Genomic DNA, 26,564 nt, shown 5'->3' with positions numbered 1-26,564 from the left:
AGTACTTCCTAAAATGGCTGTGACCAGTAGTGCTACAAACAACCTTATATTATTTTCTTAGAAATTTGAAGCTTTACCTTCGGCTCTGGCGGGTAGATGGCGACACAGAGACTTGCGATGGTCCTCGGAGAGTATCTCGGTGACTCCGTTGAGGTCGGGAAGGCAAAGCTCGAGGTCAAGAGAAGAACTTGCATACAGCGCCCTCCGCAGCTCTTCACTCATAGACAACACCTGGAGACAAACAGGACAGGTCAGATTGAACGTACTATAGTGGGGTACAGTGTACATGCTGTACATGCTGAAACAGGGGGTACTAAAAGTAAGACTAAAAGTGAACGAATGTCTGGATTGAAAAAGATAACAAAACTTATTTGGATTTGGTGTTACACAAGATTTAGTTACTGCCATGTTCTGAACAGTGATTCCAGATGTTGTAACAATTAAAAATCACTACTAGTGCTTAAAAATTATGCAACGTTATTTGATTCATCTTTGAGTGCCGATTAATATTCAATTTATAATATACAGAATATAATTCAATAAAAATATCATTCAAAGAACCTGTGCAATTACAAAAATGACCATTGGATTTTGAATATTACAAAAAAAGTCATTTTTAATTTCATTACAATGATTAAAGTAGTAAGCACGTAAACTCTTTCATTTACTCCTTGTGTAAGAAATATTTTCAAACACTTGTACAACTCACAATCATCATATACGATTTACCTTACATTTCTCGAGAACCACAACAATCTTGTCTAACCGAAAGAAACAAACAGAAAGCATTTTATGTACAAATTTACAAGTATTTTTCCAGCACAACCAACACACACATCTTGCTTGTAATAACCACATCTTTGCCTGTGACTTGATTATGATTGCGAAGTCTCATCACTTACATATGTGACGATGATGTTGTTATAGTTTAACGTCACCAGTCAACATCGTTAGCCATTGATTATATACTGTATACACAGTACATCTACAGTCAATGGTGTTGCTTTCTTGTTAATTGAATGATACAATTGCACTACTGATGAAGTAAAGTATTGTAGTTGTATTAATGAGAGCTAGTAAAAATAATTTTATTAATTTAGCGACACATTGTTGTGTATAGGCAAAATAAGAGAAGAGGATGAGCCTAGAATGAAATAAGATGATCTTATTCACTATAGACAATCGACAAACATTATGTATAATTTCTTTATGAAACACACTGTCAAAATAAACAAAATATAAAGTAGTTCTTGCTTTACAATCATTGGTTTTATATTATCTTCTAAGATAAAAAATTCCTTTACTGAGTACACTGAACTAAGATAATCCAAAAAGCTCACTGTTATTTTAACTAGGACCTTTCCCAACTAAAACAAAAATTTATTAGCAATATGATAAAAATGTCCATTAATGGACAATCATAAAGCTAATTAATTTATCTAAAATTGTGAATATTTGTTTACAGGACTGGTGTTAAGCTGTGTTTACACGACAGTGGATAACGTTCTGGTATGAAATTACAAACATTATGTTCTTCAGGTATGGTAATTGCTAATTTGTTGTTTTATAATATTTATTCTATATGTTCCTTTAAGAGCGTTGATTAAATTCAAGGAAAACTGCTAGTGTAGAATCATAAATACTTAGTCGAGAATGAAGAAAAACTATGATAAAATCCAGATCAATAATGTAAATATGCATAATGGTACAGCGGTACAGTAACAGATTCCTTTTCTATTAGGACCATCCACAACGATTGAAAAGAAAAAACTTTATGTATTTATTTAGCCACAAACTATGTATAGGTACTTTTATGTTGTTATCTACAAAACAAGGAAGTTAATCAGCAAATGCAACACAGTTGCTCAGCTTATCTGGTACTAATTACTGATGTTGAACACGCATAGAGATAAGTTAAAATAGTAATAACAGATAAAACGGTAACGCTCCATGAGAGCAGGTACTTTTCATTACAGACTAGAGATAATGAACCTTCAGATAACTTCAGCGCAAGTTCTGTTCAACACACGCATAGAGATAAGCCAAACAATAAATACTGTAGTGATATCAGTTGAAATGTTGAAAACCGCAACGACACTCAAAGAGAAGGGATACTTTTCATTACAAATGATTGTTAACTTTGAAATAACCATAATATATATATATAACTACGGTTAACTTCCATACGTGCTAATAAGTTCTTCAAAGAACCAGAAGTCAAAATATATATTATGAACAAGTTTTCAAAAAAATGTGAAAATACACATAAAGGAAACACACCGACAAAGGAAAGCCGGGCAACGTGTATTACAGTATGGGCGTTCCTTTCAAAGTCCTTGAGCCCTCATACTCTACTAAACACCCATGTGGCGTGGCACCGTACGTTGTGCAGTGTGCAGACTGAAATTTATGGTTTAAACAACCAATAAGTAGATCAAATTTAGGAAACCACAATCCATGAATTTTTAAATCGATGGAGTGTGATTTAAAACAATGGTTTATTACTCAATTCAAGTCACCTACACAATTGTCTTTTGTCAATTAAGAATCATAGATTCGTTCGTTATTTAACAAAAAGGAAATTTTACTATGATTTAAGTTCATCATTAAAACACATTTAAGTAATAAGGTTTATGGAAACTAATATGAGAGGATGATTCAAATTCGGCAAAATATGGGAGTAACTTCGACCTATTCAAGTTATGATTTAGTTGTGTTTAGAAAATTCATGCAACAATAAATTCATACGAAGAATTACCAAAACCACTATTTTGAAATTTTGTCCTATACTGTACACATAACCTAACCTAACTCAAACATAACCTAGTACAGTATAGAATAGTTGCGACGAGTTACCCATATAGCTGCGAGATTCTGCTAGAAAAGACGCGAAAGTAATTTCTTGATCGAAAACTGTTTGGTAGGAAAAACCTCGCTGAAAACAGCTTCTTATCTTACTCATATCTTGTAATCGTCAGCTAAAATCTAAACACGTGAATTACCTCCATCTTGCTTTTCGTAGGATGAACCGGTTTGCGTATAAAACTGTCAACCTTCATAAATTTGTCAACAGCAAATTCCTCGAGTTGTCTAAGTCGGAAGCGTCTTTTGATGGATTTCATGATTCGAGACAAAAAGCACTGAAGTAATTTGTAACGTTTTTGCCAAAGTAAACAACAGTGTATCACTAACCAGCTGAGCAATGATTGACAGATGTTTTGTTGACGTCATGATGCCACGGCCAACACGATATCGTGGCAGGTAAATCTATATATCGATTATGATATGACTATTTCACTAGGCCCGAAAAGAGTTTATCTTCAATAATTTAACAATACTACTTTGCATTGTAACATTTTCTTTGTAAATGAAATGTTAAGTAGGGAATATTTAAGATTTTATGAGCATACGAATGTTGCGTGAAGGGAAAACCCCTATTGACATTCGTAGGTAAACACAAATATTTACTGGTAGCATTATTGAATAAGATACGACAAGAAATAAAACCATTGTTAGCTTTTTGCCGATTATCGTCGTCAATGACAAAATATTTATTTAGATAATATGTATTGAAGGGGGGGGGGGTCTTAAAGATGACACGGTGGAAAGTACAAAGATGGACGTAAATTTAAAACAAAGAGAATACCACAAACGAATTTTGTGGGGGTAGCCAAGTGGTTATTGCGCTCGCCTTCAAAACTGAAGGTTGCTGGTTCGTTCCTGAACGATGTCAATTCCGTACACAGATGATATTTGTCATAGGAGTATCAAATAATTTTGCTATCAAAACGCCCATCCTAGATACAATACTGGAGTTAGGACAGTTTCCTAGCAGAAATGTAAATAATAAACGATATCAGCAATCTACCATTAGCTTGTAGTTGTCAACAATCTTTATCACGGCCAAACATCGAATACTTCGTGGTACTATGGAATGTGGATACAGTATTCATTACGTAAATACATTCATAGAGATTAAAATACATTTAAATTCATGCTTAATTGAAGCTAAAAAGAGTTTCGATTACTGGATACAGAATCTCGTGGAGTGAGGGTGAACTTAATATTTGACAAGGGTAGTTTTGCCATTGAAATTCTTTAGTGCAGCGAAAATAATATTCAGTTATATTCACCATTTTCAGTTCGAGGTAGATTGACCTTTAGCTTTGTCACGACTGTGTGTTTGTTGAACATGTACAGTTCAACTCCTTTCACTGACCTATTCTATGCTATGTACAATACTGTATAATCAAATTACAATGTTCATTCAGTATTCTAAAACACCTGATCATCATCATATCTGAGAATGAGTTCTTGTAGAAGTTGATTGAGAGTACAGTAGGCTCCATAGTCTTTTTCGTCGCAATCGCGTCAGACAAAATTCAATGCCTGACATTTCGCTCTTCTGCACTGTAATATCAAGATGTGCACTGTAATTGCCAAGTGGATATGCAAGACTCTTGCATATCCACTACGATATGCAAGAGTATATGCTATTTTACTCTCGCAACAAGAGTAATATAGCAACTGAGGATAGTAATGGTTGATAAATTTCGTCTGGCAACACGATTGAGGCTGAAAATTGATTCTGTCACTGACCGTACGTCTGAAGATGGTACAGAATTTCCATATCGACAAGATGAGAATCATCTGGAATTTTTAATAATCTTTACGTTGAAGCTATCAAACATGCGAATACTAAATACAAAGCAAATTTTAAGGGGTGTAAGAAATTTTTTCAACAGTTACAGTGAAAAAAAAAATTGAGGTATAGAGCCCTACAAGTTATCACGGACGTGAACTGTCGTATGGTGGATTAGTTCCGTGACTAAAACTGTCACGTGCTTGTCAAGCGAAGACGAATTTAACGTAAAAACATGGAAAATACGAACCCAGCAGCTGTAACTTCATATCTAGTCAATTCAGCTACAAGTAGCTTCAAAGATGTAATAATACATGTAGCACACATTTAACTCTTTCAAAATGTACCAGATATTCCTAAACTTCTTAACTGCCCTTTTCGGAAGCGTGTGCCACGTCAGCTGATGTATTTAAAAATTTCACCACTAAGTAAATTGTCATTAATGATTAGCGATTGTTCAGATTTGAACCCAGACGCGCTGTGGACAGAAACTCTGTGCTTTAACCTTAAGATCGACCACGCCTTTTAGTAATGTGTTAATGTGTGGTGTGTGTGGTAATGTGTTTTAGTTATGACATTTAGACCCATTGCGTTCGTATGAACACGGCTATTCCAAAGACTGCCGTTATAGTCTGTGTAATGGAACCTGTCTCCTTACTCTTCGTCTACCTGGGACTGGCCCGGGCTTTGAACCATTGGCAAGTCCCCAGGTAGACAGGTTCCACCATACAGACTATAGTGAGGTGTCCAGCAAGGACGGCAGAAGAGACTCAAATGATGTCCAACGGTTGTTCTCAAGGACATCAGGACTCCGTCTGACTTCTCACTAGCCATCCTTGACACACTAAAGACTGCAGTCATGTGTTGTGTCACATGTCACTGCAATTAACCACTAATGCAAACTCCATCAAACATCACACTTGCGATGATTGTCTTGAAATTCGCACTTTTGCAAGGTTGTTTGCAAGTTGTGTTTAAAAATGCCAAGGAGAAAAAAAATGCAGAAATACATCTGGGAGAACACGTAAAGTGCTCGCTGAAGAATCGGAAGGTTGGCGATTCGATAAAAAAAAGAAAAGAAAAGCCAGTAGAGATTTTTGATAGCTTTAAACTGAACTATGTTGACCTAAAGGTGCACCTAAGGATACTTAGGTAATAATTGAGCACATATATAAAATACATTTACGTTAATGAAAGCGTTAGGTTGTCCATTGACCAACCTAACAAAAGCAAGTGGTGATGTGTTAGAATAGAAAATCTCATTGAAGCTTTTGATCTCAATAAAGAAATATAGCATTCCCAACCCTCATTGTCGACTTTGATGTTCACGTTTACTCGTTTACAGATTTGGAATGGAAAGTCTTTAATGATGGTACAAAAATAGCCCATTTGAGAAACAACAAATCCTCCTACCTTAAATACCTTTCATTGAGCGATGCGTGAACTTCACGAGGTGTTGTGAAGGAATCCGAGATGATCTGTGATGTAAACAAGAGACAGGCCTATCTGCCTCGAGGACAACTCATTATACGAAACACTTTCACTTCTGGAGTTTTCCATTTCCTTCTCATCTCCAGAAATATTCCAAGAATGAATGGTTAACACTTGATGAAAGAAATAGTGTCTGAACCAGTGAAATAGTGTAATCAAATCTTTTTATCGATAGGTAATTCTCGAATGACCAAATGATCGAGTTATCGAATCTAACGCCGGATGCCCGAGGTACTTTTCAAACCCCTGTGCAAGGACGCCTGTCAACCACAAGAGTCTGTTTGTTGTCTGGTTTTGACGAGAGCACTCATTGCAAATTAGTTGTCTTTCAGTTCCATTCATAGAGCCCACAAGGTCGTCTCATCAATCGTCGATGTTATTACAGCCAATAAATAATCGCGAAGTCTCTAAACTCGCAAACAGCGGATGTGGCTATGAATAAGTCTTTTGAGTTAAACACTCATGGCCTCAAGGCCGCGGCGAGAAGTGGCAACGCCGCACTACCGGCCTACCGAAACAGCTGTAGCACTATAATGGATCGTCTCCGCAAGGTTTATGTTTACAAGTTTGTTATTACCATGGCAATATGCCGACACACCACACACCACTACAGTTTTCCTATGATAAATTGTTTACCAGCCAATTTGAAACACTGTATAACGCAGGTCTGTCATTTCGCTGATTGTTTAAAGGAGAAAAACAAGTTACACAGTACTTTCTACTAGCGCTTTGCAACATCTTCTCAAATTAGCTGTTTCTCCTTTTTTAGTTAAGTGTTTGTTCCCAGATTATGATTGATTATAGATTATAGGATATTATCTGTTTTTTTCCCAACGTTATCTTCAGCTTCCTTCTAAAATTCTTAATACAAATTCCGGTAGCATGTTCATAATGCGTCAGTCAAACGGTGTATCTACAACGGTAAAAAAAAAAAAAAAAATGTTCATGTTAACTACAGTATAACTAAATTGAGTTTTGAAAGAGAAAAATGACACGGAAATCGAAAGGGACCGACATTGCAACACGGGGCACGTTTGTAAAGTACAAACAGCTAAATGGGCAATTACTGTATGAATGGGAGGCAACAAGTTAACCGTGCAGCCGTGAATAGGTAGAGGTAACAAACCGGAAGTGGATGATCTGAGCACGACTTCCGGTCACTACTACTGCGCAGCATCCCGCAGCTCCCAACGCAGCATTAGGGAGGTTACAAATTTGCAAAATACATAACAAGATTTTTCTAATATGAAATAGTAATTTTAACACACTTGGGAGTGTGAATGTTTAACCCTGGTGTAGAGATTCCCGTTCCTAGCAAAACCCAAGGGCATGCGTGACATCTCAAGAGCAGCAAGTATAGAAACACAAGCAAAGGCTAAACAGACGAACCGACAGTTGTGAATGGACGAGTATGCATCAAAGAGTTGACTAAATTTCCCGGCTAGACATATGAAAATAGTACCAGGTAGCATACATAAACCTTGTATTGTTTTTATGACATAAAAGCAATAATAATAAATGTAAGTTGGGAGAGCGAACGAGACTCCAAGAATTATTATACTATAACATAAAAGAATCAGCATCTAAGTAGCCTAATTAATCTAAAAAAATTAAATGCACATGATTTTTCTAAAACGCCTGACCCACTCTGTCTACATAAAATGCATTAATTTGCGATAAACGAAACGACAACCCTAATTTAAAACAAAAACGCCCATAGTATTTTAATGCATATGTGCATTTACACATTTACACTCTGAATGAAAAACACTTACTTTCGTCCTTCATCATACTCATTTTCCAAATTCGTAAACGTGATTCATAAATTACATACAACTATTTGTCCCCAATTAGGGTATAAACAAACCTAAGTTGACAAGTGAGCGGAGAGTAGTCCTAATTTCGAAATCAGAAACAGGAAGAAAACATATTGACTTAAAGTGGGAATATTCGGATGGCGCAATAAGGAGGTACTGGATGCTTAAATTGTTTTCTACCTCCAGAAACTCCTGTGCGATGTTTGTTTTCCAACGCGGGTACATCTGATTTAGAAGAATTATTGTGAGCAGTTCAAAACACGTTTACAACCACTCAATCATTCAGAAAATTGATCTTCCATGTTCTTACAAGTAAACACAAGAAACTGCCAAAACTTATCTAGATAGTCCGGCGTAAACACGTAAACATTTTCGATTGGTAAATTTGGTTAATTACTGTTAATCGTAAACGGTCACTAGAGCTGCGGTTATAAGATAGGATTTTGAGAACCTTCAATGATTCTGAAAGATTAAATCCAGAATTCAAAGGCGAACCTAAAATTTTCAATACGAGTTTTGTTCAAACCACCAATAATTTTTCACAATGATAGTACAGTTTTGGGAGATCAAGTTGATTCACTACCTAGATATTTTAAAAGCGTAGACTGAGTTTAACGTGCGTGCAGCCATTTGCCAAGGGCACAACTGCGAGATGGATAGTTCAGATTGTACCTGGCTTGAACGCAGAAACTCAAGGCACAATGCCAAAGGAAAGTGAAACCCCAGACTGTCCAGGAGAATTCGTTATATCTGGCAAGATGTTCATGTTTAATCGCGTGTCTCAGCTCCTTTGCCAGTTAAATGTCAGACGTCGGAAGATGTCACTTTCGCTTTTAGTTCGACTTGTTTTGTAACGGATTCACGAAATGAAATTGTTGACTGAACCTCTTGTGTGTATGTAATGGAACTCCTGAAAAGAAGCAAGGCAATGTCGCTGGATCTAGTGATTTAGAAATTGTGAGGAATGTAAGCCTTGAAATATGGATATGCCTCTTAAGAGATTCTTAGCTAAATTTGTGTTTACTAACAACAAAATTGAGATTTCCACGAGTCATGATGACTTTTACAGGTCCACACGCAAGAGAAGGAGCGCCTAAGGTGGCTGATGCAAGGTTTCAATATCCTTGCAGCAGAAGCTAGTGGGTGTCTGTCTGATGACCAGTACTTCATTCCTCAGCTGTGACGAGTTTGTGAGTAATCACACCCGAAAGTCTAGCTGATGCAATCTTGACGCCTCTTTCTATAGCGAAAACATAATGCTGATAGCAAACATACCTATACGAAATGTGCAGTGGGAGAACGTCAATGAAACTTCCACTATTAGAGACTGAGCAATTTTTATGAGGCGCATTTACCAAAATATTGACGTGCAAATTTTTTTTTTTTTTTTTTAAGAGGTTGGCGGCCTCTTTTAACCTTGCATTTGCCCGTCCACATAGACTAAGCGCCCGTGCGTGGATCGTTTACACCAAAGCAAGGAGTGAGCCGGTACAGTACGAAGGTGAACTGTACTGATAAAATGTTATCGGCAGTGACCAGGATCCGAACCCACGACATCGCTGCCTTGGGCCCGAAGTCCGCGACGCTACCGACTGAGCCACCGACTCACTATTTTTATTTATCATCAACTCTTAGATTTTATTCATAGACGATTTGGAAACGTATTTAATGACCATCATTGGCAATCATTGTTTCTTTTCTGCAAAGGCCATCATGGCCGAAATGATGCAGAATCCTTGCATCAATATTACAGAAACTCGGTTGAGATTCCCAGACACTGTCGCAGCCACGATGGTCACGAACCATCCAATCACCAATCTGGCTCTGCTCCAAAGTACAAACTGGTTTAGCGTGTTAAGCACCAGATAAGCCCAGTTTGGTCTGCAAGTGCTGATTTATGGGATGGAATGTCTCGCAACCCATTAGGCAACGTAGTGGTCTAAATACTCTCTGGTGACATGGAATTCTGAATTCTTCGCAGCATTTAACAAAACACGTCAAACTGAAACATGTTGAGCTCCAAGTATGAAATATCGGACGCCGGTACCGGCATTTCATAACAAAAATTCTAAAAATTTGCTACGACCTGGGAGTTCAGAATTGTTGTGTTCCTTTGAGGGTAAACATGATGAACTAGACATTGCAAAATCACAGACATTCACTGAGCTTAAGTGCTAAGCCTTTGTCATAGGATACCAACCTTTCTCACATCCGATTAATTCTATAACAAACTCTCACAGCTATCAATTCTGCAACGAGTCTACGAAACACAAAATTCCTTTTAAGTCAATGTGTAAACTAACATCCTAAAATAATTTTTTTCCAAAGCTAAGTAGTTGTAAAGTGAGTGAATTTCTTTACCAGCAAAACTTTAAGCATTGAATGAGAGGTTTTATGTAACGTATTCTTTCTTCACCCCCGCATTCCTGCAGTGAAACAGACAGAGGAGTGGACATGACTCAATAGGATCTCGCTAACGAAGATACAGCTGTAAACAACAAACATCTGTCAATTTGTAGATGTTTGTATTCAGTGAACTGTTGCAACATACGTGGCCAGCCTGCAAGAGACGGTGGCGACAGGGCAAAGTTGTCGAAATGTTTCGTCCTTGCCCTCTTTACGTGTCCTTCCTGTATTGTAGAAAGGTACAGTAGCCGGAGTAGCCCCAACTGATTTGGGACGAAAACGTCGGTGTGTGTGCATGAATTTACTTTAGCTTAACACTCGCCAATCCTCAAGACTGGAACTTAAGATAACATTTCCGAGCAGATTAAAAGATATCAGCACGCAGGAGACGGATATACGACCTCAAAGGCCCCTCAAAAGGAACCTCATAGGGTCCCAAAAAAGTAGGGGCGAGTTGCCGGCAGAAGGAAGTAATGTTTAAGTGTCATCATAACATAACCTAAGCTAACCTAACCAAACCTAACTTAACCTACTCGATTATACAGTCAAAAAGGAGCGTAGTTAATGAACGTATAGGGTTCCCTGGAGTACTTGGCTCAATCCAGGAATACCCGACTACCTGTTTCAGGTCAGTTGGCGCAATTAATGCCCTCCCACTTTTAACATTTAAGTAAGTAACCTTGCATTAAGTTATGAACTCCTGTCCAACCGAGGTTTTTATTTATACCCAATCTTTATCTAAAAAGACAGCCAACAATATGAGTTTTCGCTATAGATATGAAGTACAGCAACATTACTAAAATATTTTATACTGTACCAACGTTTTTCATCTATCTAGACATGTCATGAAAACTCCATGGTATTAATTTTGAACAATGTCTAACCTAAATTGCTATATCCAAACAGATTCTCTGCCATGTCCAAACTTCGTATATGGGACAAGGTTATATTTTGGCCAGTTAACATATTGGAATTTGCATTTCTATGGAACGACTGTGTGTAAATTGAGACTGATTGAGGAAACCAGCAAACCATGACCTCCAAGCCGATTCTCGTTTAGGTTTAAATACAATGAAACCGCGGTTGAAATGTCAATCTAATATACTAAATATACAACAGCAAAACGAAACAAAAGTTATTCAAAACACACGTGAATGTTTTAACGAGCGCATCGTTCGGAACAAGAATTCAAATGATCCAGAAACCAATCTAAATCAAGGTCCTACTGATTTCTTAGTTTCAGACTCTCATTGAAACACTAGTACTGCATTAGGTAAAACATGTTACTACCGCAGTGCTTAATAGGTATCATATTAAAGCAGGTAACTTGAGTTGAGCTATTTCAGCCTCCTTGCTGATGGCCATCATAAAAGCGGTAATATGAGGCGTGATTGTAGTATATGTGACTGTTGAAACCATACATTTATGACAACGATATAAGAACAGTGTCTTCTAAAACTCGAAACAAAAGCAAACACCAAGTTGGATCAGGATACACAAGTGGGGGTTTCATTTTGTCTAGAGCTACTTTAATCTCTCATGCAGCAAATTTACACATTGAGGATGAACCATCGAAAGCAGGTACATTGGTATTATACCGATCACACCTAAATTGGTTACAGTTAAGTTAGGTTAGGTTAGGTTATCTTGTGGTTATCTTATCCCAACCTAACCTAAACTTATCCAATTTAGATGTGGTCAGTATAGTACCAAAGCACCGAAAAACATATTAAACATAAAATCGTCATTTCAAACTCGCTACGGTATCGACCTTGACATTGTGTAAACTGACCTGAACAATCCAAACGAGATATTGTGGAAGGCACGCGTTAATTGTTAATGTACAAGCAGTTAATTATCGAAGTGTGAATTACGGAAAATCGCCAAGAATAACTGTGTACGATCTCCGCTCCAATAATAGCCTCAGATCCGGCAACAGTGGAAGCGGGAAACCCTAATGTGGTATCCTTGAAACGAGATGAAGAGGTAAACAGAAACAGACAACATACAGCATCCGTGGGATCTACGTGGCTCAGGTGGCGTGAAAAAGCTTGGGGAATCACGGAGAAACATCGGGACCCAACACGACTGTGGCGAATGTGGTTTTGTAGCAATTTGAATTTCAGGTACCCGTTATAAAACGATTCTGTGAACGCGACTCCGCCGTAGAATTCTACCTGATGAATAAAAGTTTTATATTTTGAAATCCTCGCTTTAAACGATATAATCGAAAAACTATGAATGTAGCAGATGAATAGGTGAGTGTAGTTTTCTAGCAATTTGAATTGCAGAGGGCTGCTACTAAAAAAAAACGTGAACAGCCAAAGGAATTGTACTTAAGAACTTCAATGACTGTAAAAAGTTGATCTTTAGAAAAATAAGCATTAGAACGATCAAATTGAAAAATTGTAAAAGTAGGAGATCGATAAGTGCTTGTGCGGATCAATCAATCAATCAATCAATTATTTGATTAGGGGAGGCCACCTAGGTGCGTATTTAAACCCAAATATGAGTGAAGGATGAGTGTAGAATGGTGTGAGATGATCTGTATAGCTTTGTTACTGACTAAGATACGCTGGTTCATCACTCAGTCAGGATTATTTATTTCAAGCCCATTGATCAGCTGAGTCCAGTTTTATCAAAAAGCTAATGACTTTTCTCGGGATCGAAGCGGCAACCTTTTGATTGTTATGCGAGCAACTTAACCACTCAGCTACCCAGCCAGTGTATTAATACATGTGAGTTCCCATTTCAAATATCATTTGACCGTAATTCTACATCAAATTATAATGAATCGTGAATTTTGCATCCAGCGTCCTAGAAAATGTCTTGCAGTCTCACAGAAAAGCTCTATTAGTGTAGGTTTTGCAGCATTTGGCTGTATCTGTTAAGTTTTTGCGTTGCCACAAATGTGACTGCACTCACAACCAAAGCGCGGTACATCCATCCAAAAGAAGAGTTTTCCACCAATTCCAACGGAAAAGTGGAGAACAAAGATAAATAAATGCTGAAGAAACTTCGGCAACTCGTAAAGATTCCTGGTCAAGTTGGGAAAGGTCATGAGAAGACCAAACAAGCGTGAGAGAACGAGTCTCAGTCCAGCTGAGAGATGTTTACAACAAATGACCTTGACCTTCAACAGTGACATCATTGATAGCCGGAGGTCACTCACCCACCCACTGATAAGTCGACAGCGAACAGGATGATTGATTGATGCATTGTCTATTCTTTGGATATAAGGAATAAGGATTACGTCTTGATGAAGAAAACAAGGAAGAGGATTCCTGAAATGGCAAAGGTGGAATAATTTGAATGGAAGTCTTTCGAAGTACGATTTCGGAATTAAAATCGGATGAATAGTTACAAGCTGGGACATGTGGGACAGAATTGTCTTGAAAACTCTGGAATTCTGAATATTCACTATCCATTCAAACCCTTTGCAGAACCCTGAGCACACTTAATGAAAATCATCCTGATAAACTATAGTTTATTGAATAATATCAACATTACTAGTCGGAAAAGTAATCATGACAACTCTTCGATAGATTTTCCTCTGCTTTGATAAAATTATACTGGCAGCCAGCCAGTTGAAGCAATTTGCAGAGTATTTAAAAATGTGACATTCAGCATCAAACATTACAGGAAATGTAGAAACTGGTTTTGAAAAACTCTATGACCGTGACCTTGACATCTACGATCATCATAGATGGAAACAGATTTGATCAATTTGCATGAACATTGTTGCTATCTATTCCATGCCATCTCGATTTTTGAACAAAGAATACAATAAAATGCTTAAACATTATCACGTGCCAATATAATAATCTTGGGGTTACTTAAAAATATTGTTCAAACATCAGTTAATTGCACTAAACTAATTGCTTAGATGATAAATTAAAAAAGCACATACAAAACTGGCTGTAAAAACTTCCAAGATTTTTTTTCTTTTAGAAGGAAAACAATTACACAATTATGTCTAAGGACACAGAATATTCGGGCGAATTTAGTACGCAAACTAATTGAAGGAAACAAAGGTGTTTACGGAATAAAGGGACTAACGTCCGGAACATGATGCAAACATGTATTGGCTTTTAACTCCAAGGCTGTGGCTAAACCCTCAAACAAATGGGTGCTTATTTAGAGGGAAACCTAAGTGTTTAACAACTCTTTTGGTGATGTAGATAAAACAGATGACCATTCATTAATCCAGGATCGAAAAGTAGATTACACTATAAGTTCTACGAGTTCTACTGAATGGTAAATGGTGTTGCGAAGTCTTTAAATACTGTTGTTAGAATTCTACAAATTTAACTAGGTGTTTAATATAAATAATTAAAGACCGGTAATTGAACTTAAATAATACATATTCTGAAAACATAAAAAATACATTCAGTAACCAACCTAAAATGTCGTATCATCCACGTCATAAAATAATTAAATCGCAAGTTAGTTAATTTAAAGAAGAAAAACAACCAAAAATGTTGTAACTAGTTTGTTTAATGGCCAAATAATGCACGAAAAACTGTATGATAACGTTTAATTTACTGAATGAGTAAACTGTACCCACTAATGTTGGACACATTACACACACTTCCAATCTGGTCCTTAAGGAAAATCGCACAGATCACAAAATACAATAAAATCATACAAAATAAATATCGATATCCCATTTCCAAATACAAAAAACATACCTTAGTCTTCATCTTCAGATATTTCGCCAGTTTCATGATGGCCTGTCCGGGTGTTTTCGGTTTCGGCATGGCGACCAAAAAGCGCACAACACAGACCGAATGGACCAATGAGCGCACAGACTGAATGGACCAATAGCAACACAACACTGGCGGAACTAAATCGTACAGTTCAGATTTCACCGCGATTTTTCGTAACAGGAAAAATAGCCTTATCGCAACCGACGGACACACAAGATGCTATCGTTCAATCTTGACAAACTGATCGTTCCGGTGTGCGATTGTGACAGGACGAAGAACATAGTCACACGGCAGAGCTGCAAGATAACCAACGGATAATGTGTGCTTTGTGGCTGTAGGCTAAACCAACTGTTATTTTTGGATTGTTTAACACCTGTGATTCACTGTAGATATGATTCAGTTGAGCAAACTAGTTTGCAATGTGATAAGGTAAATCTGCATGACCGTGGGAAGTTGTGGCGATGGTGAAATAAAACGTTTCAACATGAGAAAATCAGATGATTGCTGAATAAGCGAAAGTAAACACCTATATTGTACCTAAAGTGTCTGAAACGATACACCAACATATTTATTCTAAACTTTCAAACTTAAAATTTCAAATAGGGACTAATACTTCTAAATCTAAATCCTAAAATGTATTCATTCATAGCCAAATTACCATATACAAATAATAAAAGTACCCAGAAATCAGCAAATTTATCATACTCGAACCTTTTTTTTTCACGAGGTCATGTGATATACCAAGTAGTAACAATTAACTGTGTCCAGCACACACGAAATATTTCGTTAAGTACTCCAAACAATATGCATGCACGATTTCGCCATAGCAATCACTTTTATAGCCAAATGTCCATTTTCACTCCAAACGTCACGTGACCAACAATGGCAGCCAATGAGGGACGTGAGGAGTTGATGAATGGTTGAAACGACCGTAAACGGGGATCACGATTCTCAATCCACTCTCTGAATTCGGATCAGACTGAGTGAAACAACAAAGAAGGCTGCCCAATACGACCAGGAATGCCACAACGTCGCTTTCACAGTCTGTTACTTTCGGTTTTGTCACTTTCGCGGATTTTCTGACAGTTCTCAAAAGTCGATCTTCAAAAACAATTTTTAATTCGTCCAGCTCGTCGGACAAGAAATCGCATAGGAAATTTAGCAGTTTTGATCAAAATCAGAAATGTTAAATGTTTTTAAATAGGTTGCACAAGAAGTTTTAGTAGAAGGAAATGTCTTGGGGTAAAATTGAAACCGAGTTCAATGTCTCTATTATGATCTTTATTACTCTCGAAGAAACGACTTTCCATAATGTCTATATCGAAGTCAATAAGTCAAATGACAGCAACACGAGAAAACTGATGATCCCGAGAAAATTGGAAAAGAGAAACTCATGACCACCAACTCAACAGAACGTTTATAATACTTTACGGTAAGAAAAATATCCCGTAAATTTTACTGGAGATAGTTCAATACTACGAAAACACTCTCAAACCACCAAATCGTAGGTGAAACACATTACATTTGAGTCTTTCTAAGAAGAAGGTCATCTCTGTTAAATTTTGCCCAATACAAGAGGTCAGGTTAGGTTAGGTCAGGTCAGGTTAGGTTTGTTTACATCACCTTCATTTGTATAGAGCACATTCCGACAGTGGCGACCCTCTTTTTGAAAAGACACCTAAATCTCAAGCATTTCCATCCAAAAAGCAAATACATTTCCACCTTACCGTTAGAAACGTAGCCCTCATGGTACACGGTGCGCGCTCCGAGACCGACAGGCACCGACTAAAGCATGACTATGGTTGCCGCTTGCATGGAATAATCGCATACAATTAGCATCAGCAACGCTGGCTGTATTCCCAAGGCCTGATCCTTTATCCCGATACTTTCATGACTAGTCAGTCGATCAACGCGTGGTCCAGACAGGAACCGGGAGCAAAAACTGGAACTTGCAATGCTAAGCTGCGTAGGCAAAAGAAATCCTGGACAGTTGCAATACAACGCAATACTCATTTGAAACCGGTTGGTACAGTCTGCGGTCTGCACTGAGGCAAACGTGATGTTTAGCAATCAGCATATTAATTTTCATACCTTGGTACATATGTCTCCAAGACTTGTAGCCGATTGTCATAAAGAAGGAAAGGAAAAGAAAAATATAACATGACAGTCAATTATTTTACGGATTCCGCTCACTCTTTGCTTTATACGTTCCAAGTCCCAAATCCAATGGGAAAATCGGCGGCAAATCTCTTTAAAATAACTATACTGAAGAGTTATTGAAGAAATAACCATCCTTTAAAATTCCCAAAGAAGTCATTGAGGCTATGTCAAAGAAATTATAATAAAACAATTTTATATACGAAGATAAATTTATACTAATCTGACTATATTAAATTTCGCCAGTCTGTTATGCAAACAAGCTATTCATCTCGTCCAGGGAGACAGCTTCAGCACATATTTTTTTAATTACCAACGGTTAAAACACGAATTGTGCATTAAGTGACCTTCATGGCCATGGAATAATCAACAACACTGACTTCCATCGCAATCATCAAATCAAACCCCACAGCCGCAGTCAGACAAAAGCCAGCTTGAACCCGAGACTACCAGCTGTGATGAACGGTTCTCGGGACAACCAATTGTTAACCTATGCGAACTTGACTGTCGATGAACCCTCGGCGACAATACCGTCGAGGACAACAGAGAGATGTCTGTAGACAGACAAGACCAGGTGACTGAGCAACGAGGTCAGCGAACCCAGAGCTATTTCTGTCCGCCGCTCCAAGCCACTTTCACACAGCCGCGACTCCCGCCCGGAACTTTCCACCCGTGCGTCTGAGGAGAGGAGGAACGGGAAAGCGGAGGCAGGAACAGCTACAGCACCTGTTGGACGACCTTGATAAGATCAGGAGGTTCCCAGGTGGATATCACAGGAGGTGCGAGATGTTGCAGCCATTTTTAGTTTTTCCGGAAGAAAGGTTAGGATTTGTTTTGGGGTGACGAATTGAATTATAGACTTTTAATACGGTTATCTATTTGGAAGGACAATATTGTAACATTCACACTTTGTTTAAGCACGAATTGTTATAAAAACGCACAAACGAAAAGTGTCAACTAAAATTAAGAGCCAAAATCTCGGTTTTGACAAATTTGATAATTTATTGTATGGAAAGAGACTAATATGATTGATCAATTCATATGGATGTTTTATACCCAGTTTATCGGTGCCTAATTTGTTCGTGAGACTCTAAAGATTTGAAATTATAACAACACCATTACGAAATTGGCAACTAATGTTTATGGATAGCTGGAACGACCAAAGCGATTGGAAATACGTTCCAAAAATAATGCTCCTTCTGTAGGTTTTCAGCAGAAACTTTTAAGCCTGCTTTGAAGTAATAATAAAAGCACCTGGCGAGAACAAGTGTAAACGTGAGCTTAATTTATTCCTCGTCAATTACTTGGATTTAATTATTCAGTGTCGGCTAGTTGGAAACAAATGGTGGACGGTCCAATACAATTCACGCTCTGTTTACATTCATCTCCTGTACCCGGAATATTCAAACTGTGAACAGTACAGTGTTAATACAATTTTCTAAAGTGAACTTAATTATAGTAAAAATTCGACAATAGTATACAATGATAGTCACTGCAGTAAAAAACCAACACTTTTTATACATTTTATCACAGCGAAGAGTATCCGAGGTTCTGTGTGTGTCTAGTTAGGATGTAGGTACAAATTGGAAATTTTGTACCTCAAACATCTGTCAGGAAGGACGAGTTTGACGCAACTTAAGTGTTAACTGTCAAATGTTTCCGGGTAAACGTTTTGAGTTTTGACTCAAGGTTTCCCAACAGCAAGAGAACTAAAACGACAGCTGTGTATTCGTTCAATATACAGTATTTGAATTTGTATAATGAACTCAGATTCACTTTATATTGCTCATTTAGATTCTCTCTCGAGGACGGGATCAGATTCCACATCCCAAAACATGAAAACTTGGGTTTTACAAATGGTGATGGCGAATTCCCGCAATGATCCCTCAAATTACATCAGTGTAAGCACATTCCAGACGAGAAAGCTCCTGAACTTCTGACATTACTTTGCAAAACCAACCTCTTTCGTCCAGATATCGTCCTGCAGACCAAGGCCTCAAGGTGATGGCGTATTTTCAACAATATACATTTTGCAACCTTCCTGTCTTCCCGCCCGGCAATTAACAATAACTTGGCTGAACAACACGATGTTCAACGGACGCACGTGTTCGTGAGGACGATCTTCTTCCTTCCAGCCAAGGATTCTGGCGTAAATAGTTTAGATGTGAAGGGCGATTCAAGTAATAATACATTTAGGAAGCTCATTTGTTTTAATTGTCTGAAGAAACCTAAGATTATGTTAATCTGAAGAAACATAGAGATTGTGTATCTGAATAAATTTTACGATGGTGTGACATGTAATTTACCTCTTTGCATCGTTTTTAGAGATAAATAATTTTGATAATGTCAATTGAAGGATTTAGTTTAGAATGAAATTTTAAATGCGACTTGGAAAACACCCCTATTGCTTTTGGGAGTTGTAAAAACGAAGTTTAATATTCATTATCAACACAGTAGGTGCTTAATTATTATTTTTAAGTTGGAGCATGTTTTAGAACAAAATATAATTTAGTTAAATTTTTATGCTGAGACACGAGTACCTCATAAATGTTAGAAGCAACATTAAAAAATAGCAAAATAATATCTGATTGTAATGTACTAATTTGGAAGCATTTACTAGCAGACCATTGTTTATATTTTCACCAACGAAAGTAGCACTAGGCTAGATTTATATTTAGGTCAAAGTGAAATGGAAAGTGAAGTGAACTAGTAGATTTATATTTAGGTCAAAGTGAAATGGAAAGTGAAGTGAACTAGAAAGTTCGAAGAAACGCATTTCAAACACTTTTCACGACATAATGTAAACAAGCCAGCAACAGCACTAACATTGAACATTATTAATAAAATAGATACAAATATCAAAATCACTTACTTTGACCATTTTGACAACTCGTTCAACACAATATAATACAACTGCTCTGCACGGAAGTTTCCAGATAACTACCTATACGCAATTGTGATGCTATGCTGCAAATGTTATCATTGTTGTCTACGTCATACACAGAGCAAGCAAAGCGTATCACGACAATCTGATAGCTGTTCTTACTCTATGATTCACCCGTAGGCCTCAGTCATGGAAAAATACCAATACTACCGTGAGTAAGTTTAGTTTTAACAATTCAATTTTAAGATCCAGCTATCCTTAACCTAAACAAATCAAGCCATGTTAAACCCAAACGGAATTAACTCATCATAGTTTTTGCGTTGCATACATTAGTTGCACATAAACACGAAACAACAGGTTAAGTCGTAGTATCAATACCAAAAGGCGATGCACCAGGTGATCGAGGACGTAGTATCTTTAAATGTTGCCAACTTATTTTCATTTCAAGCGTACACGTATTACGTGCCTTGTAAAAGCACAGGTTTGTGTTGTTACGTTACAATATTGGAGTGCGGCAAAATAAAATGAGTGCGGGAAAAGTAGGTAAATGAGAAATTAGCTACTTTGCGTGCTACAATCAGTGCAAAGAAGCCTGCTTTGTTAGGTAACTGTAGCAAAAAATATGTATGTACTAAGGGAGATTCTCAATACAAATTCTAGTCTGTTTTCAGTTTCTTGTCGGCAGAAATAAGGAATGTAAAAAGTGTAAACTCTCCCGTAAATTACGAAAAGCCGGAGAGCTGAATTTAGAATCTGTAAAACCAAAAGTAAACTAAACGGATATGGGAAACACAATAAAACTCCCTTTTAAACGTCAATTCAAGTGGGACTACGCATTTTTTACGCTAAGTTACGTCGCAAACAATCCATTTAATCTCTGTGTTACTAATTAACCACTAATTAATAAAACAGTCGCACCAACCACTTAAAAATGTAGGCCGATTTTCAAGTTTAGTCACTACATACAGCGTCACCATATCGTCTACGAAAAGATTGACCGCCTAGTGTTTTTCAACACGATCCCAGCGCCAACTGAGAAGATGAAGATGGCAACATCACACACCACGACACTATACCGGACATCCTTGGCTTGGCGAGAGAGAGGGTAGACGAGGCTGCAGCAACGATGCTGATGCACTAACTGTCAACATTCCCGTTATGGCGATGTTTAGTGTCTACTGTTCATCAAAAGTTGGCTGGCGTTCAACAATACACCTAATCGATTATTGGCCAAGCGTGTACATTGCAGCCAAAGGCCAGTAGAAGACGTGGAGTTTTCATAAAGATTCCCTTATATTTTAACCTTGTGAACTCAATAGCTATGCGAAAGATTTGTACGCCTACTGTACTTAAAGTATTGGCCATCGTTCAACAATTGAACAACCCAATTTTCCTATTTGTAAGCAGGTAGCTTAATTAACAATTATTTTTCGCCCTATTGATGTTAATTTTCAACCGATACCCGGTGTTCTGTTAATGTTCCTAGACAAATTTAGTGATTCCAGTGTATCAAACACTGACTAGACACTGAAAATAAAATCGACTACTGTCCACAGATTGCGAATCGTATACTACCGAACTATTTCCGTATCTTTTGTCAAAAACAACCGAAAGAAAAATTATTCGATATATCGATTTTTTAATTCGATATATCGTTTGTTTAGTTATGTACCTAACTAACCAAACGATACATCGAATGAAATAATAGATATATCGAATAATTTTTCATTCGGTTGTTTTTGATAACAGATACGGAAGTGCACCCAAGCCACTGACTACACAATATCGATTGTCGATTGATGTACAATTGATCGAAATTATCTGTTATGTGTCAAATATATATTTAATCTCTTCAATAATGTGCCATTGCGAAGGAGTTTCAACGGACCGGTTCGATTTCGAGTAAAGCCAATAGCATGTTGATCACTCGACACTAGCGCTGTCCTTATAATTGAACGTTTAATGTGTGAACCTGGCTAAACAGCTGATCAGTAAGTAACGAAGTGACGACCTTCTCACCCCATTCAACTCCCATCTTATATATTCAGCAAAACTTAGTTAGGTGGCGTTGCTGTCTCCGAAAGCAATGATAATGACAATGCAGATCAAAACGAGTGTAAACTCACTAAGTGCGGGGGACGGCTCTAGGCGGCGCTAAGTGCTTATGCTAAGTGGTCACAGCAGTGGGTGTGTTTACAGTCAATGTTTGCCTACATAAACAACCATATGTGTGTAGTGTCAGGGACGGTAAGTTGCCGGTCATTGTATTGAGAAACTATTGTGCATAATTGACAGGATTCGCGAAGATTTTCATATGTGACGATTCAGATAGCAAATTTCTGCTAGTTTCAATCAATTGATTGGGACGAATTTGGCGAAACTTGCAATGAAAATACATAAGGAAGACCTTTTCGTTATCCTAACCTAACATAATTTTCAGGAGCACTGTATGTAAATAACGTTTTGGGGGTACTGTATATGGTTTCTTGAAAATTATAGTAGTCTTCGTGAAAATAACTATTCGAGTTTAACTGGTTGTTATCGATTGTTGTTAGAAAATCAACGACATGTGCACGTGTTTGAACGAATATCTACATAAAATGAATTACTTCAGTGGCGGAGGGAGACAGGGGTTCTTTGAGTTCCTTTAAAAAATAGTGGCTCAGAAAACATTTACATAAAAATGGTAGAAATTAGATTTTATTGTGAAATTAAACATTATCGTAAACAGCTCTGGTATGAAGCCTTTAAAGTAAATATATTAGCAATTGAGCATATCAATTCGGTAGTTATGTAAAATTTAGTGTAATTTGAATCTGGATTATTCCACCATTACAACCGTAAGCGTACCACACCATAATGAACCATATGTTATCGATGGATAATCGACAGTCTACTAATTATTAATGCAATTATCTAAATTATTGTCGTTACGAAAATGCAATTGACTTTGGTTATTGCAAAATACACCTAATATATAGTAAATTTTAAGCCCTTTTAGATATTTCCCTATAGAGTAGTAGCTGTTGCCGTAATTGGCACGGTAAGACCTAGACCCGGGACCGATTTACTTTTTAATATTGATGTTTTGAGAGGTTCGTCAATCGGCAAGATTGGGTCATGGGAGGTTTAAATTTTAAAAATGTATTTTTTCAAGTATTCACCCTTTAAACATGGAAGTGCCAAATTACAACCATCGTGTAGAGCTAGAAACAAATAATGTTGTATATTGAAATAACTCGGTAAAACTAATGTTCTTTAAATGGGGAATAAATATGTCTTGTTTATGGAAAATGTTTAGTCAAAATCCAATCAAATTTAAATTTGGTTAGTCTGCAGGTTTGCTGCAACGGGGACTACTCTACTTCTACATTACTGAAGAACTGCTTTAGACGAGTTTTCGCATTTACAGCAGTTAGTTGGGCGCGCCTGCATACAGTTGTTGGTTGGCTGGGATCCAACTCTCCTATCAGAACGCTGCCAACTTTGTCGGGTGTGTTTGTTTTTGTTGGCATTCCTGTGAGTACGTTGCGAAACGTTAACTTGTTAAGCCTGTTTGCAATTTGAACAAATTTTACTTTACCACAACTATATGTAGTGACTACAATTGAGCGCAAAAGTACGGTTCTACGCACAGAGTAAGGTAAAACTTTGGGCATTGACTGAGACACTTCTTTAGCATGCTGGAGCTGTTCCATGTAAAAATTAAAGTAGAATTGACCAACTAGTGAGCTCTGTAAACTAATTTTTTCTTTGTAAGACCAAAATTTTTAACCAGACAAACTTAAATTTGTATATCGCATCTATTTTGTCACACAAACCAACGCAGGAGTAAAAACTAAGGGAGAAAACAGAATTGCTCAATATCTTCAATTTGAATTAACATTCGGCTTAGGCTGGTCTAAATAGATGAGATGTCTAATTATGTATGTAAAAGTCAATGTTACATTATCTTAAGCTACTGGAGGTTTATACTATGATTTATAAATGCGTGTGTCTTTCAACTCATTGAACAACTAAAAGATCTTTTATTGTGGATCTGTAGCACGTCAAAGCAGAAGCAACATATTCAAGTCTGTGTGTTTTTTAATTATTTTCAAAAAGCTAAAAATTTGCCACTGAGCTAGAAATACAACTTGAGGTAGCACTAAAAATAAATTATTTGTTTTTTGAGCTCTACAAAAAGGTTTGGAAAGTAATTGCAAATTTTTAGGTTTTTAGAGTAAAAAAATGGGGAAACCAATATTTTCCCCATAAAACCCCCTTAAACCACCCTTTCCATAGTCCGATCATGCTGGTTCGCGAACTCGATCGAATAAATGTAGGTTTACACGTTTGTACCAAATTTCATCAAAAGAGGGCAACTCTGCTAATAATTTTGTGATACTTCAGTCCAGGGAGCCGAACCCCAATCGGACTGGGGCTGTTACAGGACCAGGTTCTCTTCAGGGAAATCTACACGTTGCAATTTTGTTAGCATACGTCCCAATTAGGGGAATTAGCTTATTGGCTCATTCATTTATGTATGTATGCACAATCCCACAATCCCTTAGTTCAAAAAAGTATTATCTTGTCTAGTACAAATGGCGGCCAACATATCGCAATTCTCAGTGCTACCCCCTAGCTCTAGCTCAGTGGTACACGAAACATACAGAGAAACAATTCATTTGAGTAATTTTTTTGAAGCGCAAACGAACCCTGTGACGTCATATTTCTAGAAGATTCAAGACGTACAAATGGTAATCAGTGTCGTTTGTTTAGGTGTGTCACCAGCTGGCGGCGACTGGCGACTTGTCATTGGTGCAAGTCTGCGACAGTTGGAAGCTGTGGTTCATGTAACTGCACTCTGAGACTAGAAACTGTGCAACTAGGAAACTAGGGACAAAACACCACACAGGCAACTGCATGGGAAGCGTAAAAATAAATACAGGGTGATTCAAAAAGGACTTGACAACTTTGAAAATTCATATAAATCTTATTAAACAAGGTACAGAGCTAGTTTTGGTGTTGTTTTATAGGAAAACACTTAAAAATTTTTTTTTTACCTTAAAATAAGATGTTCTATGTGACTTCCGTTGGATTTGGGGGAAATAATTATTTAGGTATGAAAAAGTAGTGAAAACCGTTAAAAATTTGAGAGAAATTGATAAAACTTTGAAAGTAGGGCGTTTTTTGAAGGTGAAGGAGTGCGATTTTCGAAAAACGCATAGTTGGTGTCTTGTAGGAAATTTAATTCCGAACCTACGTTTTTTCCTCAAATCCTTTATAGCTCTTACCGTTTTCAAGCTATAGCCGTTTGAAAAACACGTGTTTTGTCGTTTTCAGAGGTACGCCATTTTGGACTTTTGGTGGGGTTAAAATTTGAAAATGCGACTTTTTGGAATTTTATGGGTGGTTTGGGACCAAAAACTACTAGTGTGCGAAATTTCAACTCCCTAGCACATCTAAAAAGTTGTTTAGTTGTGGGTGTATCGCACTCCTTCACCGTCAAAAAACGCCCTACTTTCAAAATTTTGTAAATTTCTCTCACATTTTTTACGGTTTTCACTATTTTTTTCATACCTAAATAATTATTTTCCCCAAATCCAACGGAAGTCACATAGAACATCTTTAGTTTAAGGTAAAAAAACTTTAAGTGTTTTCCTTTAAAACAACACCAAAACCAGCTCTGTACCTTGTTTAATAAGATTTATATGAATTTTCAAAGTTGTAAAGTCCTTTTTGAATCACCCTGTACAAATCTAAAGATTTGGGCGTTTGATCAAAAATTAAATTTCCGGTTTTTAAGTTGGATTGATTTTTGCAATGTATTAAAACAAAATTGATGTTTAAGGATTTTTTGTACCAACAATCAAAACAATCATTGGGAATTTGTAGCCTAATGAAAAAAAATCGCCTTTTCAATTTCTTCATGTAAGCAGTGAATAGAAGTATTAAGGAATTTTTTTATTTTACGTCTTGGGGAACTGAAAACTGTACAAAATATGATGCCAAACCTCTATAGGGAGTATTATTACACCTTGCTTAGATCTAATACTATGTGGTTTATGAAATATAGAATAATTTACATATTGCATAAACACGACTGCTATGCCAATTATGTCATTAAATAGAAGTTATTTTAAAAGATAACTGACAACTTATACGTTGAGTATTGTAAGTAAATTTTGCCCTTGTCAAACCGCATCTATCAAGTAGGTCACATTAGAAATATATTTTCCAATAAACCCGGTGACATCCAACTGAACTTTTTACAGATGAGTAATAGTTTAATGATCGTTAACAATTGGTACAGCTCAGCGTAATTACATGACTAAGCGATCAACGAAATATTACAAATTATGTCGATAACAATCTAGATGTTTTGGGAAATAGCATGTAATTGTACTGGTTTGAATATTTTTGACCAACAAACCATTAAAGTAAAATATAATGCTTTAACATTTATAAACAATAAA

General features: G+C 37.0%; 1 protein-coding gene across 12 annotated transcripts in view; it reads right to left on the bottom strand.

Annotated features, from left to right (window-relative positions):
- The window catches only part of LOC128993297 (TLD domain-containing protein 2-like), a 456,668-nt gene that overhangs the window by 9,008 nt on the left and 421,096 nt on the right, over positions 1–26,564 (bottom strand). For 8 of the 12 annotated variants that reach the window (XM_054417094.1, XM_054417091.1, XM_054417095.1 and 5 more), the window contains one exon: positions 78–231. In XM_054417094.1, coding sequence (XP_054273069.1) covers positions 78–231 — 154 coding nt within the window. Of the gene's footprint in view, positions 1–77; positions 232–729; positions 805–3,002; positions 3,154–15,047; positions 15,362–16,792; positions 16,880–26,564 lie in introns of those variants that run through there. The other 4 variants (XM_054417100.1, XM_054417103.1, XM_054417099.1 and 1 more) reach the window with 4 other exon arrangements.

The sequence above is a fragment of the Macrosteles quadrilineatus genome, unplaced genomic scaffold, assembly GCF_028750875.1.
Source record: "Macrosteles quadrilineatus isolate MER2022 unplaced genomic scaffold, UCM_ALF_1.0 Scaffold_4__1_contigs__length_99947679, whole genome shotgun sequence".
NCBI classification, from domain to species: Eukaryota; Metazoa; Arthropoda; class Insecta; order Hemiptera; family Cicadellidae; genus Macrosteles; species Macrosteles quadrilineatus.
This window is presented reverse-complemented; position numbering and strand designations above follow the sequence as displayed.